Source organism: Pelophylax lessonae (assembly GCF_965119305.1).
Source record: "Pelophylax lessonae genome assembly, chromosome: 6".
NCBI classification, from domain to species: domain Eukaryota; kingdom Metazoa; phylum Chordata; class Amphibia; order Anura; family Ranidae; genus Pelophylax; species Pelophylax lessonae.
This window is the reverse complement of record NC_138773.1, coordinates 274,232,773-274,252,275: the sequence shown is the minus strand read 5'-3', so window position 1 is coordinate 274,252,275 and position 19,503 is coordinate 274,232,773. Positions and strand designations below refer to the sequence as shown.

Below are 19,503 nucleotides of genomic sequence, written 5' to 3'. Positions count from 1 at the left end.
AACTAAAACCAACAGGACACCATGGAAAAGTGAGTGCCTGGAGGTTGAATGAAGAATTACCGTATTTATCGTCATATAACACGCACTTTTTCCTCCTAAAAATGGAGGGCAAAACAGCAGCGTGTTATACGCCGAAAAAAAAAAAAAAAGGACAGGCAGCAGGGGGCGAGCCGGGCCGAGAAGAAGGAAGGGCGAGCGGTCACTGTCATAGGAAGTCTCACCTCCTATGATAGACAGCACAGTGGCCCAATGCTGGGACGTGTGATGTCTATCATAGGCGCCAGGACTTCAGATGACAGCAGCTGCTCCTCCTCCCTTCTCCTCGACCCGGCCCGCCCCCGCTCTGTGCAATGACGCTGGCGAGGCTGCATTGGTGGACACTGCGCTGGCGAGGCTGCATTGGTGGACACTGCGCTGGCGAGGCTGCATTGGTGGACACTGCTCTGATGAGGCTGCATTCATGGGCACTGGTGAGGCTGCATTTGATTAAAAAAAAAAGTTCTTAGTTCAAAGCTGTTTATTTCAAATTTAAGCTTTTTTCCTAAAATTTCCCTCCTAAAATTGAGGTGCGTGTTATATGCTGATAAATATGGTAATACAAGAAAGAGAAGTTGAGGATAAAGTAAAAAAAGAACTAGAAATATTCTTCCAGCCTAAAGAAACCACGAATGTATCAGAAGCCATGGTTTGGGAGGTCCATAAATCATATGTCGGAGGCATTCTGATCTCTATAGGATCCAGGAGAAAAAAGGAAAGGATGAGGGATAGGAACAGATTAATATCGGAAATTTACGAATTCGAACAACGACATAAAAGAAAAATGGCTATAGAGGTACAGCATGCCTTAGTATTAAAAATAGTTGAAAGACTTATTGGAACAAGAAACAAGACAGGTATGTATTAGAGTGGCCAAAGATATAAATGTGGGAATAAGCCAGGAAAATATTTAGCAAGAATGTAAAAAAAGAAAAAGAAAATCTATACATTTTATTGGGAAAGTTAAAATTGGAAAAGGGGAGTTAGTTCACACAACAACTGAAATAGCTAAAGTTTTTTATGACTACTACAGTACATTATATGCAGTAAGACAAAAAGGTACACAGGAAGAGAAACTGTGTAGAATACAAGAATATTTAAAAGAAGCAAACCTGCCCAAAATATCAGGAGACAGATTACAATTTTTGGAAGAACCAATAACAGATAAAGAGATTATTGCAGCCCTTAAAAATAACAACTTATACCAAAATTAGGTAAATATCTAAATGGCCTTGGAGAGGGAAAAGAAATGAGGAAGGAGTCTTTGCGGGCTTATGTTATAATAATACCCAAGGAGGGGAAGGATGCAACACTGTGCTCCAGCTACAAACCGATTGGTGGTTGCAGATACAAAACTTTTAAAATATTATGACGAGACTAAAGGAATTGATGCCTGAATGGATCCATGCAGACTGAACGGCACTTATACCTGGGAGGGAAAGTAAAGATAACAGGACAAGAACTATCTTGCTACTTAATAAACTGAGAGATAGGGGGCCCCCAGTGCTACTTCTAGATGCCGAAAAATAATTTGATAGACTGGGGCTTTATGATGAGTACAATAGAGAATTTGGGAATTGGACCCAAGATGTTGAGTTGAATTAAAGTATTATACAACCATCCTACTGCGTCGGTGAAAATTAATGGAAGCCTATCGCCTTAATTTGAAATGTTTAATGGGACAAGACAAGGGTGCCCCCTCTCTACTGCTTTCTGTTTATACTCTCACTGAAATCATTATTGGGTAAGGTGCAAAGTAGTCCACACATTGGCGGGGTGAAGATCGGAGAGGAACATAAAATAGCAGCATACGCCAACGAGGTCTTGTTCTCTATGACAAATCCCAGAATAACTTTACCTAACTTAATAAGAGAGTTAAAAAGATATGGAAAGCTGTCCAACTTTAAGATCAACCCAGTAAAGTCTGAAATTTTGAACATTAGTCTGAATGCAAAAGAAGAACAACATTTGCAGGAGCAAATTTCTCATGAGCAAAATCAGAGCTAAATTACCTGGGAATAAAACTAACACCCAATGTAGGGAGGCTGTACCAAGTTAACTATATCCCAGTATTAAATGAGATTACGTCAGAATTTAAAAAAAATCGCAACAAGACCACTTTCTTGGCTAGGCCAGATAAATATAGTAAAGATGACAATTTTACTAAAAATGTTTATACAAATTCCAAATGCTGCCAATAGTTACCTCATTCATATCTTAATACATTGAAAACTATGATTTCAAAGTTAATTCGGTGGAACAAGAAACTAAGAATATAGCTCTCAGTATTGTGTAAAGACAAAGCGCTTGGGGGGGTTAGGAGTGCCAGACATTAAAAGATATTACAACGCCAAAGTCCTAGCATGATTGATAGAGTGGACAAATAAAGAGTGAAAAAAAAAGTAAAACACAATTAAATAAGATTATTTGAATTCCACTCAAGTATAGAATGTTGGCTATAAATGCACATAAATTAACTAGAAATTCACTTTTTTTTTGGTTGAAAATGTATACTTTATTTGCATAAGAATATACAAAAAACAATACTTTGTCGGGGTACATTCTCCCCTGTACTGCGACGCAGCACATAAATACACTACATTACAATACATTTCCCATCATACAAATAAATACATTCAAATACATTCACTGCGGTATGATGCCTGATGTATTGTGTGGAGTAAGGATACCCCATGCCATCAAATCCTGCATGACGCCACAATACCCCTAAAGCATGAAACTAGAAATCGTTGACTATACGTTGCATCTATCAAACAACATTACGTTTCAAAAAAGCAACAGGTGTGAAGGGGGGGGGGGGAGAGAGTGGTGAGGGGAGGGGAATGAAGTCACAAGCCCAAAGCTTTATTGAATAGACAAAGACACACAAGGGAGAGTGGGGGAAGGGGAAATCTTCAGACCTCCTCTTCCTCCATGAGATCCGTCACTAGAAATTAACCGTGTTTCTCTAGCTACTCCTGTTACTACTCCTTTTGCGACACCAGGGCAATGGTCAATATCAGTCTCCGTGCTGAACCAGCCAGGGTGTACATTTTGCGAGCCAAAGCCTCCGCCTTCCTGTCAGTCGGGTCCTTAAAGGCCGGGGACTCTGCAACCGGAATCATGGTTGCCTTGTTTAATCTGGAAACCGGAGGTTCCACCACAGGTGGAACAGTCCACTTCATAAGAAAATAAATTCACTTAAGGTATGGGATAAAGTACACAGGTTAGCAAAGTGGGAATTTAATTCACCTTTTATTTTAATTATCAGACACGTTTTCTTACCGTGTAAGGGAGCACAATTTGGAGATTGGTTTTGGTTTAAGAATGTCCAATTAAAACATACTATAAAGAATGGAAGGATACGTCCATTTCAAGATTTTAAACATGGGGGCAGAATGAAGATTTTGAACGAATGGAGGTACTTGCAGTTAAAGCATTTTGTGTCATCGTTACCACAGCCCACTAGATCAAGAAAGGAATTAAATCCAATTGAACAGCTCTCTGATTCAGTAGAGATGGTGAAACACTGTATAGCACGAATATACAAGATTCTCATAGGGCCGGTGGTGCCAAAAGTTCCTCCATTCCTTGGAAAATGGGAAAGGTAATTGGTTACACTTTTAACGGAACAACAAGTAGATAAAATACTGGGAGCTGTATATAGTTTCTTGGCCGATATAAATACCATAGAATTGAACTATAAGTGTATGACATCTGATGGGTTACATAAATATCAACCAGAGAAATCCCCATTGTGCTGGAGAGGATTCAATATGAAGGGCACAATGACCCATCTGTGGTAGTAATGCCCAGAAATACGAAAATACTGGGAGGAGGTAAGGCAATACATAGAAGATATCACGGTCATAAGAACTCCCGATGATCCATGGCACCGTTTGTTTCACAGTACAAATAAAACAAAAAGAACTGTATAAGTCTACAATAGTGCCTTACCTTCTAAACGCAGCAAAAGGAGCAATACCAAAAAAATGGTTGCATCCTGAAAGGCCTACAATAGGGGAATGGTTTAAGAGACTGGACTATGTATATAATATGGAGTTCTTGAGTAGTAGGGAAGAAGAAAAGACAGAAAATTTCTTTGAAACTTGGAACAGCTGGACAGTCTTTAAAAAAACAAGTAAATATGCAGAGATCTGTAGGGTATAGGCAAAAGGGGGTGGGGGGAGGCGAAGTGGAAAAGGGAAGTTCCAGGCACAGGAGAGGGAGAAATAGAAATATACTAATTTTGGGTGAGGTGGGAAATGTTTGTGTGTTCGTATTTTTTTCTGATTTTATAAATTATAAAATAATAAAATAAAATTATAAATATATGAAAATTGAATAAACTATAAATTAAAAAAAAAAAAAAAAAAATTTCCCCCGCATATTTTAGATATGAGAAATAAACCGCATTTTTGCTTGCACATGATTGGATGATGGAAGTCAACAGAGCTTTTGCTTACTTAATAAGCTCTGGAGCAACTGCACTTTGCAAAGTGCACAGTCTATTTATCTTTAGTAAATCAACCCCTACAATAACCAGTAAATAATTACATTTTCCCCAGTGCCACACAATATAATATTAAAAAATTGATATCAACACTCATGTATATGCAACTATTAAACATATTTTTTAATCTTCCTTTTTTCCTTGCACGTGATTGGGTATTCTTTGCAAAGTGAAGCTTTGCCTCAATTGCTAATCTCTGGAGCAGCTGCCCTTGCAGAGTGCAACTGCACATTGCAAAGTGCACAGTCTACTTGCATTTAGTAAATCAACCCTAGAGTGTCTGCATCAGTAGGTGCTTAACCAGATATATACAAACGTTTCACATATATTACTTGCAGATTCTTGTGTTATTTCAAGTTGTTGTGGGTAGGGTTTTATGTATGTATTTATTTTTTTTTTTATTTTTTGGTAACAGTGTACTTACACTTAGGTGGCTTCGCTTAGGACTCTTTTACTAGTTTTTAGTACTTGTTGACTGCACTGGTGTGAACAAGGGCCATTGGAATAAATGAAAAAAATTTTTTGTTTACAAGCTTCTTTTTAAGTGAAACTTGGCGGTACAAAAAACACAGCAAATTTATACAAATATACTAAAAAAGGTATTTCCAAAAATATCTCTAGATACAAATAATAAGGATCTAACGATAGAGTTCATAAAACCTTAACATAGAAAGTAATACATTGCCACGACATGACCAGAAAATGCCAATATACATGTAGAGAACTGTAGTTAGAGTAAACAGTGAATGTCTGATCATTTAAGAGCAGTTAATGAGGGTTAATCTAATGTTCAGTAAGTTAAAGAAGGATCTCAGAATGTTCAAACTAGAGATCCCATTTCGTGTTATAAAAAGGCATAGAATTGTATAGTGTGTGAAATATTTTTCCATACCACAAATGGTGTCTACTCTCACTTTCAAAAGATTAATGGGAAGATTTCCAATGATTATCTATAAACCAGTGTAGAGAAACACAAATGGTAGGGATAAACCTCATGAGGGCTAGAAATCTCTGCAATAGGAGTGAAAAGTTGGCTAAGGTAAGGTGGATAGGGTTACTAGTTATAGAAACAATTTCCAGTTTACCGCAAATGTGTGATATCTTCTCAAGGACACCCTAGTGCAGTGATGGTGAACCTTGGCACCCCAGATGTTCTGGAACTACATTTCACATGATGCTCCAGCGTCACTGCAAGCAAAGCAAACTACTTGCTAGGGGGGGGGGGACCTCTGGGTGAATCTAAGTTGGAAAAGGACCTGGGGGTACTAGTGGACAACAGGCTTGGCAGTGGCATGCGATGCCAAGCCGCTGCAAGCAAAGCCAACAGAATACTGGCATGTATAAAAAAGGGGATTCACTCCAGAAATAAAGAGATTATTCTCCTACTTTACAAGACTCTGGTCCGGCCACATCTGGAGTATGCTGTCCAGTTCTGGGCACCGGTCCTCAGGAAGGATGTGCTGGAACTGGAGAGAGTCCAGAGAAGGGCAACAAAAATAATTAGGGGAATGGAGGACATCCGCTATGAGGAAAGACTACAGGCACTGAACTTATTCTCTCTGGAGAAGAGACGATTGAGGGGGGATTTTATATCAATGTACAAATACTGTACTGGTGACCCTAGCATAAGGAACAAACTCTTCAGAGAAAGGGAATACAATACACTCACTAAAACTAGAGGAAAAACAGTTTAACCTTAAAATACGTAAGGGGTTCATTACTGTCAGAGCAGTAAGGATGTGGAATTCTCTTCCACAAGCAGTGGTATCAGCAGGGAGCATCAATAGTTTTAAAAAACTATTAGATGGGCACTTTAACGACCACAACATACAGGGGTATACAAAGTACGGTTAAAAGCAAACACACTCATACATATCATAGGTTGAACTGGATGGACTGATGTCTTTTTTCAACCTCACAAACTATGTAACTGCAGTGTATCATGGGAAATGTAGTTCCAAAACATTTGGGGTGCCAAGGTTCGCCATCACTGCATTGTATGCATTTTTGATGCAGTTTAAAAATGCACAGAACCGCAGCATCTGGTGTGAACCAGCCCTCAATGCGTTGGGCTCTGATGAGTTCTTTTGAGTTTGTATTACAGGCTGGGTACCAGGGTTTACTGTACACTAATTAAAATAAACCTATTCTATTACTATACTATTCTTTTCTGTTATTCCACTGCAATGCCTTTTTCAAATAGAATGTGTCTGCACGTTTCACTTTACCCACAATTCCAAAAAAATAGGGATTTACGTTTTATTTTAGGATTGTGGGCTGAGCCATTCAGAGCAGAGAATTAATTTGCCCACTATCCTACAGTGAGGGACAACCTTTTATCTTGGGAATTTGTGAGACAGTTACCTTCTACTTTAAAAGTATCTACTGTGCTTTTTCACTGGGTTAAGACTGACGGTTTGTTGGTGGTAGTAAATCCCAAAACAACAATTTAATATATTGCAGTTTACCAATTCTTAAACGTGATGGCTGCATTTGTTCTTTCTTTTTTCGTTTTTTTTCCCCTTTATGATCACTTGTTGATCCTGCCAGTAATGTTGTTATTTTTCAATTTCCTTTACCAGAGCAACCTGTGCAGCAAAAATAGCAGAGGAATGCAACATACCACTGACAGGGGTGCTTAAAAAGATCAGCTTTTATTTATTTTTGTAAAATGTCTATGCCAAATGGAAAAAAAAATTATGATGAACTTCTTTTAGAGTGTCATCTGTAGTTTGGCTTTAATTTGTTAGCCAAGTTCATCCAACAGATTGACAATGCTGTCCAAAGGTGGTATTGTCGCTTCTCCGTCTAGAGTGGAGACACCCTAAAGTCTAGTACGCACTTCTAGTATTTTTTTCGTTCAACCCAGCGGCCTGAATGAAAAACCGAGGAGCACGTACAGCCATATCCCCTGCTGAGCTATTGTGTTATGACAGGGGGACAACCCCCCCCCCCCTCCACCAGAACACACTGACTGAGAGCGCTGATCGGGAGCTGATCGACAGACCGTTTTCCGGTCATGCCCCTTCGACAGAAGCCGGCCAAACAGCCTGCTGCCATTTGCACGGGCCAAATATTGGGCGGTTTCTATTAAACCGGCTGATGCCTCCCCATATTCGGCCCATGTGTATGGCTCTTGAGACAGGAAGTATGTTATTATCTGGGTTGCCTGTAGAAAGTAAAGGGGAAAAAAATCTTAAAATGAAAATAAATACAGCCACAATGCTTAAGAATTAGTAAACTGCAATATATTACATTTTTGTTTTTGGGTTTAATACCATTTTAAAGGAGTTGTAAAGTCAGAAGGTTTTTTGTCTTAATACACAGAATGCATTAAAATAAAAAAAACTTCTGTGTGCAGCAGTCCCCCCCCCCCCCCCACCCCCTAATACTAACCTGAGGTCCTTCTCTGTCCAGCAATGTCCACAAGTGTTTCAGCCGTCCGAGATTTTCCCTCCTAATTGCTTGAGAAACAGCAGCGGTGCCATTGGCTGTTGCTTCTGTCAATCAAAGTCAGCTAGCGCATCAGGAGAGAGGGAGGGGGGCCTGGTCGGGGCTCCGTGCAGAGTTGTATAAAGTACTCGAAACCCATACTTGAGTAAAAGTACAAGTGCTCGATCAAAAAGTGACTTGAGTAGAAGTGGAAGTGCTCGATCAAAAAGTGACTTGAGTAGAAATACTAAAGTATTCAACATTTTTTGTACTTAAGTATTGCAAGTAGTTTTTTTAAAAAATTTGCTACTCAAGTACTGAAAGTAGAAGTACTAGTAGTTTTGAAAAAACTTTTATAATTGTAACGAGTAACTATGCAGCACAAAAAAAAATATCGGAGTAGAAGTATTGAAATCATCGAAAAAATGTAGTGAAGTGGAAGTAGGAGAAAAAAATTATACTCTAGGAAAGTACAGATACCGCCTTTCGTTACTTAAATACAGTAGTGAAGTAGTTCTACTTAGTTACTATACATCTCTGGCTCTGTGTCTGAACGGGCACAGAAAGCTGTGGCTCGGCTCGGGTGCCCCCATAGCAAGCTGCTTGCTGTGGGGGCACTAAACAAGAGGGAGGATCCAGGATCACAGAAGAGGGACCCGAGAAGAGAAGGATCCGGGCTGACCTGTGAAAATCCAGTGCAACAGAGCAGGTAAGTAGAACATGTTTGTTATTTTTATAGGAACAAAAAATGAGACTTTACAATCTTTTTAAGCCCACTTCACAATAACCTGGCTGGTTCTACACCTTGTTTTATTTGATAAAATATAATTCCATGTACTTACCGATTGGTTGCTCGTATGCCTGGTTCCAACTATACTGCTAACCAGCTCATTATATTATCCATTAATCCTGAAGAATATAATTTTCTCCGCTGCTATACAGTTCATCAGTCAATTATGTTATACTTTATACTGAAGCAAATTAGTCTTGCACTTCCTTTGTTCACCAGTTGATTATATTATTCATGTTGAAGTAAAAGTGTTCTTGCACTTACATTGTTCACTCGATGACTATGCTCCATTAATATTGAGGAAAAAAATTTGTTTACATCTGCAAAGACTAATCACATAGCATAGCAAGAATAATGTTGACTACTAATGCAGAGTGATGACGACTTGTTAATTACCATGATAGCCCATTTTTACATGAAACACTTTAAATACAGTATTTATCTTTTGTGATTTATACAGCTCCTCTTCCTGTAAGGGGGGGTGATGAGTAAGAACTATTAGTTTAAGGCCTCTTATTTATTTATTACACTTCTATAGCGCCGTCAATTTACACAGAGCTTTACATAATGCACACAGGCAAAAAAAAAACACCACGATTTTTATTGATCTAAACACAGGAGCATCATTGTCTGTAGAACAAATCACACAACTGTAAGGCGTCATTCACATGGCTGTAAAAACACACATACAAGCCAAGCATTTTTTAATTATGGATCTGAATGCAACTGCATTGATTTCAATAGGGCCATCCACACAGGTGCGTAAACCTGCACTGCGTTCATATCCGTAACACAGAATCCAATCTAAAAACATGCGCTTTGCATACTTATGTGTATAAACACGTGTACTGAATATGCGTACAAAAGCGCATGTGCACAAATGCACAAAATAATTTTAAACAAAGAGGGAAAAACCTAATTGAAAAAAAATAGCAAAAGTATATAGTAATTTTGTGGATCTAATTTGTTTGGTGATGGGTTTTAGAGAGATGGACCAGTTTAAAGATCGGTATAATTCCTTAATTTATACTTTTTTTTTTTAATATAATCTAAGTTTATATATTATCCCGGTATTAACCTATTGATACTGGAGGTATAATTGTAGCATATATACTGGATTCTCTCTTTTTAATTTGTAATATATTTGTCTGTGTTTTGTAAAAGTAAATTTTTTTTCTAAAAATGTATCTTAATTTGTAAATAATAATAAAAAAAAAAAATAATACAGAAGTATTTCAATGATGATTACGCATTGCCTTTTCTTATATAATACCATCAGTAAAATTTTTACAGCTGTGTGTGAATGAAGCCTAAGGCCCCTTTCACACAGGCGGACCGTTCAGATCCGCCTGTTCGTTTTTTTGGCGGATCTGAACGGTCCCCCCATGCATTCCTATGGGGCATCGGATGTCAGCGGAGACATGTCCGCTGACATCCGACCCGATACGTCAAATCTGGACGGATGGAAACCCTATTTTCCATCCGTCCAGCGGATGGGATGGGATCGGATGAGAATGGACCGACGGTCCGTTCCCATCCGATTTCCCCCATAGAGATGAATGGGGAACTGACAGCTCTGTCTCCGCACACAGCGTGGAGACACAGCTGTCCTCCTGCTGCTCAGCGGGGGATCGGCGGCTCGATCCCCCGCTGAGAAAAACGGAATCTTTCCGACGGACAGATAGTATGAAAGGAGCCTAAGGATTAATAATTCAGCCATGAGTTCAGAGCCGTAAAATAAAAATAAAGTGTTAGATTTGAGTGCAGTCTGTGCACACATAGGCATGTATACGCACATATACTACAACACTGGCACCTAGAATAGGCTGAAGAAGATTATTTTTCGTATGTTTATGCGTCTATACATATGTATATGGAAGGCCTTTTATGGAAACATTTTCTCAGGGTCTTTCTGCCAACAAAATCCTACATATAAACATCAGTAACTATTATGTTCATGTGCAAAAGGCCTTTTTTTGTCTCAAACAGCAACTACAATGGGGGGAAATTAATAAAGCTGTTGTGCCACTTTTCTGGCGTTATTGCCTCTTGTTACTGTAATGCACCAAATTCATGAAGCGTTTGCAACACTTTTGGTTCTGAGAGCGACGCACGCACCAAATCGTGCATCAAACCGTTTCTCCATTGTATCTCATTGAATGCAGCAAAGTGGAGCTAATTAAGACCAACTCTCTTTTGGAGTACAGAGAGAAAAACTGATTTTGCAAAAGTGCCTCAAGTGCTATCTTAAAGTGGCGTACGCCAAATTCAAGTACAAGTACTAGACAGGTACATGAATTTGGCACATTCTTCACCACTTTTAGAATGCATGAGAGACACTTTTGCAAAATCTGCCTGTACCAGTCTTCATAAAATTCCAGGGAATGTGTTTTCATTGACTGTTCTTTTATGTCACACTTTAAACATTTACATTTACTTTTTTTACATTTAAAAATGTAAATTGACCTTTATACTTGTTTGCATTTCATATCCAACTTTAGATAATTTACCTAGTGAATATGTATGTGTGTGTCAGACAGTACGATCAGCACCCTAGATTAACAGACACTGGGTAGATACCATAGGATGAGCTACCTAGGGAGTACGTAAGGTTCAGTGACACTTTTTGGATCCATGCTTACAGGTAGACTTGCATTGAGTTAATAATGGGAGCACTAACACACAAATATTGTGCATTAAATGCTGTCATTTGATACAAGTGGCGACTCTCATGTGTGTATGTGTATATGTATATATATATATATATATATATAATTACAATATGTACATAGAGACTTTTTTTTTTTTCAATGAGGGCATTAATATATACATGTGCATCTCATAAAATTAGAATATCATCAAAAAGTTATTTTTTTTTCTTTAATTCAATTCAAAAAGTCAAACTCATATATTTTATATAGATGTGGTACACACACACTGATTTATTTCAAGAATTTCTTTCTTTTAATTTTGATGATTATGGCTTACAGCTAGTGAAAACCCAAAAGTCAGTATCTCAGAAAAGTAGAATAATTTATAATAAGACCAATAAAAAAAAAAAGGATTTGGAATACAGAAATGTTGGCTTATTGAAAAGTATGTCCATGTACAGTATAGTATGCAATCAAAACTTAGTCGGGGCTCCTTTTGCATTGATTACTGCATCAGTGCGAAGTGGCATGGAGGCAATCAGCCTGTGGTACTGCTGAGGTGTTATGGAAGCCCAGTTTGCTTTGATAGCAGCCTTCAGCTCATCTGCATTGTTGGGTCTCTCAACTTCCTTTTGACAATACCCCACAGATTCTCTATGGGGTTTAGGTCAGGCGAGTTTGCTGGCCAATCAAGCACAGTGATACCATAATCATTAAGCCAGGTATTGGTACTTTTGGCAGTGTGGGCCACATTAATGCAGTAATTTATGCAAAAGTATCCCTGACCATGTATTAAGTGCATACTATACTGTACATAGACAAACTTTTCAGTAAGCCAACATTTCTGTATTAATAATCCTTTTTTTTTTTTTTTTTTTTGGTCTACTGTAATAATCTAATTTTCTGAGATACTAAATTTTGGGTTATCACTAGCTGTAAGCCATAAACATCAAAATTAAAAGAACGAAATGCTTGAAATATATCACTCTGTGTAACGCATCTATATTAATTATATTTATATATTATAAATATACATATTATATATATATATATAATATAGTGACACTTTTTAAATTGAATTACTAAAATAAATTACCTTTTTAAATGATATTCTAATTTCATGAGATGCACCTGTAAATATATAAATGTTGATTTTAGCATAGGGAGAAAACTGTTCAGCCTCTGGTCACTCATTGAAGTTGGATGAGAAGCTGTTTAGCCTTCAAATAATACTAAAGTCTCCTTATGGTTTTGGTTAAAAATAACAAACATGTTATACTTCCCTCCTCTGTGCAGTGGTTATGCACAAAGCAGCCCAGGTCCTCCTCTTCTCGGGTCCCTCTTCAGCGCTCCTGGTCCCTCCCTCCTTTTGAGTTCCCCCAGAGCAAGTAGCTTGCTACGGGGGCACCCAAGTTGAGCCACAGCTTCCTGTGTCCATTCAGACATGGAGCCGTGGCCCGCCCCCCCTTCTCTCCTCATTGGCTAACTGGCTTAGATTGACAGCAGCGTGGGCCAATGGTGCCGTGCTGCTTTCTCGGCCAATCAGGAGGGAAGTCTTGAGCAGCCGAGACACTCCTGCAACATCGCTGGATCTAGATAGACCTCAGGTAAGTATTAGTAGGGCTGAGGGGGGCTGCTGCACACAGAAAACTTTTTATCTTTATGTAATTTTCTGAAATACTGCATTTTGGGTTTTCACTAGCTGTAAGCCATAATCATCAAAATTAAAAGAAAGAAATGCTTGAAAGATATTACTCTGTGTGTAACGCATCTATATAAAATATGAGTTTTACTTTTTGAAAATAATTACTGAAATACATTGACTTTTTGATGATATTCTAATTTTATGAGATGAAACTGTGTATATATATTTATATATATTTTATTATTTATTTATTATAGATAGCTATATATGAGGATATTTATAAGAAACAGATAGAATTCCTTTAACAGCATCATTAGGTCCTCATGTACATAAGCAAAGTGGTGACATGAAGTCATAGGGCAGGTTAACGCTGTGATGTGGAAGAGACAATGTATCTTTAAATAATCCCTGTGAGATCCAGCCAGCCATCATGCAGATTGAGTGTGACAGGGACAGCTGTGACATATCGGTTTTGACACACTTCCATAGCACAAGTTAGTGGCTTGAGGTGACTCATGTCCTTCCCTTGATTGTGCCCTCCGCTGCAGGACAACACAACGATGCTCGGATGAACCTCGCCATCGCTCTCACTGCTGCCAGGTACGGGGCTGCCACAGCCAATTATACTGAAGTGGTACGCTTGCTGAAGAAGACAGATCCGCTGAGCGGCAGGGAGCGCGTCTGCGGCGCACGCTGCAAAGACGTTCTAACAGGTATCAGACTTGTAGCCCGTTTGTGCATTTTGTAATACCTAAATTCAAACAAAAAGATGCTTTTCATTTCTTTTCTGTGTTTTCCTGTAAATATTGTATTAGAGGACCATAAAACGTAACCTCAGCTTTATGTAAAAGATCAATTAATAGGATTTTAAGTATGTAAAAGTTTTTCATACCTGAACAGAAATTAAAAAACCTTGTCATGCCCGTATGATTTTTTATTTTTTTTGCAAAGGGCATAAGTATAATAATAAAAAAAAAAAGTAAATGTGACATTCACCAATCATTCGCTGCAGGTGTATCTTCCTGGTGTTTTCTTTTTTAAGCTAAACTCAACTGTGCACAAAATTGTTAATTTAAAAATTTAAATAGCCACAGTGGATATAAATCTGTGCACCAAATACCTTTGCAAACCCAGTTATACTTATTTGAAAGCAAAGCCAACATCATCACTATGCTGCACATAACTTGTGCAGAGAGCAGAACTGTGGGAGGAACCCAGCAGGCTCCACCTACTACAGACAACTAGAGGAAGGGGGGTGGGGAAAGACCAGGCACCCTGCATGTGTAAAGTAAGCAGCGGAGACTGGTCTTTATTTCAGGAAGCTCCTGCACAAATGACACCACACAGAACACCCCACGATTCATGTAAGAACACAGAATTCTCTTATATTTGGGCAATGTTTTCTGTAACAGAGTTCCGCTTTAAATTACAGCAATTGATTCACCTGCAGTGCATGTTGCTAAGTGCCCATTTACACCATTGCTTTGCAGTAATGCACATTAGGTGTATTAGGTCTGATGTGGTGCCATATTTTCTAAATGGCATCCTATTGAACCTTTTCAGCAGCATTGTGTTGCAGTGCAACGGGCTAATATTCAGTGCGCTTTATTGCAAAAATGCTTTTTTTCTTGGTCCATTGTGATGCTGTTTTAAAGCAACACATGGTAACATGCAATGTGTGTTTAGTGTACCTCAGCAAACCAGGATTAAATAGCATTGACTACCTTCAAATATTCCCAATGGGGCTATGTTAATCGCCACTGTAGACAATAAATTATGTTTGCTAGATTGTGTATAGCAGTATTTCCCGATTTTTATTAAATGGTATGCCCCTTCACTATGCTTTTATTTACCCCAGCAAAGCAAAAAAAAATGGCTACTCTGCCAAGTGTATCTACTAGCTCAATTTATATCCAAGCTATCAAAGTGTTTATATATATATATATACAGTGGGTACGGAAAGTATTCAGACCCCCTTAAATTTTTCACTCTTTGTTATATTGCAGCCATTTGCTAAAATCATTTAAGTTCATTCTTCTTCCTCATGAATGTACACATAGCACCCCATACTGACAGAAAAACACAGAATTGTTGACATTGTTGCAGATTTATTAAAAAAGAAAAACTGAAATATCACATGGTCCTAAGTATTCAGACCCTTTGCTCAGTATTTAGTAGAAGCCCCCTTTTAATCTAATACAGCCAGGAGTCTTTTTGGGAAAGATGCAACAAGTCTTTCACACCTGGATTTTTGGATCCTCTGCCATTCCTCCTTGCAGATCCTCTCCAGTTCTGTCAGAGTGGATGGTAAACGTTGGTGGACAGCCATTTTTAGGTCTCTCCAGAGATGCTCAATTGGGTTTAAGTCAGGGCTCTGGCTGGGCCTTTCAAGAACAGTCACGGAGTGGTTGTGAAGCCACTCCTTCGTTATTTTAGCTGTGTGCTTAGGGTCATTGTCTTGTTGGAAGGTAAACCTTCGGCCCAGTCTGAGGTCCAGAGCACTCTGGAGAAGGTTTTTGTCCAGGATATCCCTGTACTTGGCCGCATTCATCTTTCCCTCGATTGCAACCAGTCATCCTGTCCCTGCAGCTGAAAAACACCCCCACAGCATGATGCTGCCACCACCATGCTTCACTGTTGGGACTGTATTGGACAGGTGATGAGCAGTGCCTGGTTTTCTCCACACATACCGCTTAGAATTAAGGCCAAAAAGTTCTATTTTGGTCTCATCAGACCAGAGAATCTTATTTCTCACCATCTTGGAGTCCTTCAGGTATTTTTTAGCAAACTCCATGCGGGCTTTCATGTGTCTTACACTGAGGAGAGGCTTCCGTCGGGCCACTCTGCCATAAAGCCCCGACTGGTGGAGGGCTGCAGTGATGGTTGACTTTCTACAACTTTCTCCCATCTCCTGACTGCATCTCTGGAGCTCAGCCACAGTGATCTTTGGGTTCTTCTTTACCTCTCTCACCAAGGCTCTTCTCCCCCGATAGCTCAGTTTGGCCGGACAGCCAGCTCTAGGAAGGGTTCTGGTCGTCCCAAACGTCTTCCATTTGAGGATTATGGAGGCCACTGTGCTCTTAGGAACCTTAAGTGCAGCAGAAATCTTTTTGTAACCTTTGCCAGATCTGTGCCTTGCCACAATTCTGTCTCTGAGCTCTTCAGGCAGTTCCTTTGACCTCATGATTCTCATTTGCTGTGACATGCATTGTGATCTGGAAGGTCTTATATAGACAGGTGTGTGGCTTTCCTAATCAAGTCCAATCAGTATAATCAAACACAGCTGGACTCAAATGAAGGTGTAGAACCATCTCAAGGATGATCAGAAGAAATGGAAAGCACCTGAGTTAAATATATGAGTGTCACAGCAAAGGGTCTGAATACTTAGGACCATGTGATATTTCAGTTTTTCTTTTTTAATAAATCTGCAACAATGTCAACAATTCTGTGTTTTTCTGTCAGTATGGGGTGCTATGTGTACATTCATGAGGAAGAAGAATGAACTTAAATGATTTTAGCAAATGGCTGCAATATAACAAAGAGTGAAAAATTTAAGGGGGTCTGAATACTTTCCGTACCCACTGTATATATATATATATATATATATATGTGTGTGTGTGTGTGTGTGTGTGTGTGTGTGTGTGTGTGTGTATATATATATATATATATACATACACAAAGAGAGAGAGAGATAAATAGATATTGTCAAAAGTATTGGGATGTCTTTACATGCACATAAACTTTAATGGCATCCAGTCTTAGTCCGTAGGGTTTAATATTGAGTTGGCCCACCCTTTGCAGCTATAACAGCTTCAACTCTTCTGGGAAGGCTGTCCACAAGGTTTAGGAGTGTCTATGGGAATGTTTTACCATTCTTCCAGACGTTTGACTATTTCAGAAGCACATTTGTGAGGTCAGGCAATGATGTTAGCCGAGGAGGCCTGACTCACAGTCTCCACTATAATTCATCCTAAAAGTGTTCTATTGGGTTGAGGTCAGGACTCTGTGCAGGCCAGTCAAGTTCCTCCTACCCAAAATCACTCATCCATGTCTTTATGGACCTTGCTTGGTGCACTGGTGCGCAGTCATGTTGGAACAGGAAGGGGCCATTCCCAAACTGTTACCACAATGTTGGGAGCATGAAATTGTCCAAAATGTCTTGGCATGCTGACGCCTTAAGAGTTCCCTTCACTGGAACTAAGGGGCCAAGCCCAACACCTGAAAAACAACCCACACCATAATCCACCCTCCACCAAATGATTTGGACCAGTGCACAAAGCAAAGTCCATAAAGAGTGAGTTTGGGGTACAAGAAATTTGACTTGCCTGCAAAGAGTCCTGACCTCAACCCCATAGAACTCCTTTGGGATGAATTAGAGAGGAGACTGCAAACCAGGCCTTCTTCTCATCCACATCAGTGCCTGACTTCACAAATGTGCTTCTGGAAGAATGGTCAGACATTCCCATAGACATATTCCTTTAGGGTGGAGGAACTTGACTGGCCTGCACAGAGTCCTGACATCAACCCGATAAAACACCTTTGGGATGAATTATAGCGCACACTGCAAGCCAGGCTTTCTCTCCAACATCAGTGCCTGACCTCACAAATGTGCTTCTGAAAGAGTGGTTACACATTTCCATAGACACTCTCCTAAACCTTGTGGACAGCCTTCCCAGAAGAGTTGAAGCTGTTAAAGCTGCAAAGGGTGGGCCAACTCAATATTGAACCCTACGGACCAAGACTGGGATGCCATTAAAGCTGATGTGGGTTGGAGAAATAGTCCCCCAAGGGCAGTTAAAGGCAGTTTGGGAAGCACTGTAATAACAGCTGTTATAAAACACATTTTAAATGAGTGAAAACCATAGAAAAGATATGATTCCCTTTGTATAATTGATAGATGTTGGACAGATGCCTAATATTCTTCATATTATTGCCCCCCCTCCCCCCAAAAAAAAAATCTTCAAAGATATAGGTTTTAAGAGTCATGTACACTATGAGGTTAAATGCAGTTTTTCTATCGCAGGGCAAGAGTTTGATGTCCGTGCCAAATGTGTTATCAATGCCACTGGACCGTTCACAGACTCTGTGCGTAAAATGGACAATCAGGAGGTCAGCAAAATCTGCCAGCCAAGTGCCGGCGTGCACATTGTCATGCCTGGATACTACAGGTAACTGTAATGTGATTCACCCTTAATCCTTAGAATAGATTTATATCTTATACCAAGCTGTAAATGGGCCCTAACTGGGCAAAGTGACAAATCACTTTTAAATGTTTTGTAAGCTAAGCCCTGGATATAGTGCCAACGGGTGGGATCTACAAGAAACTTTTTTTCTCTGTCGCTCATTGGCAGACGCAGTCCTCTTGATTAATATCAAATCGGGTTATACTGCCCTCTACAGGAGTAGGACACTAGGCAGAAGGAAAACGTTCTGGCCACACCTTAGGGGCAGTCCCAGAGGGTATATCCTCTCTCTCCCTGCTACAGGATGTCAGTTTTTTTCTGTCTAGTTAGGAGTAAGGACCTAAGTTCCTTGCTGGGATCTTTGGTCCTGGCAAGATTTTTTTAGAAACATTTTTTTTTAGGCAGCTTTTTTCTCCAGTTATTCCTGTGAGATCTTCAAGCAAGTATGCTGAAACTGGGCGACGGGCTGGATGTTAGGATCCAGTGGTCACCCCAGTCAGCCTACGAGCGCGTGCAGGCCCTAGCTCCGCGCTGGGTCGGCCACGACATAGTCCCACTGGACGGGGACTGACCCTGCGAGTTAAACGTCTCGCCTGGATGCCGACGAGCAGTTGGAAACCGAGTCACGGCGTCCGTATTGGTCGACAGCCCCCCCACCTCGGTGGAGAGGGGGGTTCTGTCAGGAGTGGCGCCCGCCTGTTCCGGTATGGTGAGTAAAATGTTCCCCCTCTCCCCCCTGCCGGGTTTGTGGGTGGATGCGGGCCCCTCCCTGGGATGACTGGACCTTTATAATCCTGGATCCCCCCTCTATCCTATAACAGGTGTCACAGATCCCCCTCTTGAGGGTGATTTAGTGAATAGGAACCAGAAGGCTTGGTTTGGGAGCTGACAATCGGAAGTCACTGTATGAGGGACACTGTAAGGGACCATGACTGAAGTCAGTGGCTGGCATTACTGTTAGGATGGCCATGTAAGAGGGTGATAGCATCTTACCTGATACATAAGGTGCAATACAGGGCGATGCCTGTGCCTGGACTACCGCCATCCTCCCGCAGGCCGCCATCCTCCCGCAGGCCGCCATCCTCCCACAGGCCGTACACCTCCCGCAGGCCGCACAGGCCGATAACTACCTTCCGCAGGCCGCTGCTATCTTGCCACAGGCCGCTGCCATCTTCCACAGGCCGCCGCCATTTTCCCGCAGGTCGCGCAGGGCCGCCATTTTGGCGTAGCCTCGTGTCTCCAGCATGGGGGCG

At 40.3% G+C, this 19,503-nt stretch overlaps 1 protein-coding gene across 2 annotated transcripts in view; it reads left to right on the top strand.

The window, feature by feature from the left end:
• The window catches only part of GPD2 (glycerol-3-phosphate dehydrogenase 2), a 300,869-nt gene that overhangs the window by 152,750 nt on the left and 128,616 nt on the right, over positions 1-19,503 (top strand). For both annotated transcript variants that reach the window (XM_082261353.1, XM_082261354.1), the window contains exons 7-8: positions 13,616-13,780; positions 18,091-18,235. In XM_082261353.1, coding sequence (XP_082117479.1) covers positions 13,616-13,780; positions 18,091-18,235 — 310 coding nt within the window. The remainder of the gene's footprint in view (positions 1-13,615; positions 13,781-18,090; positions 18,236-19,503) is intronic.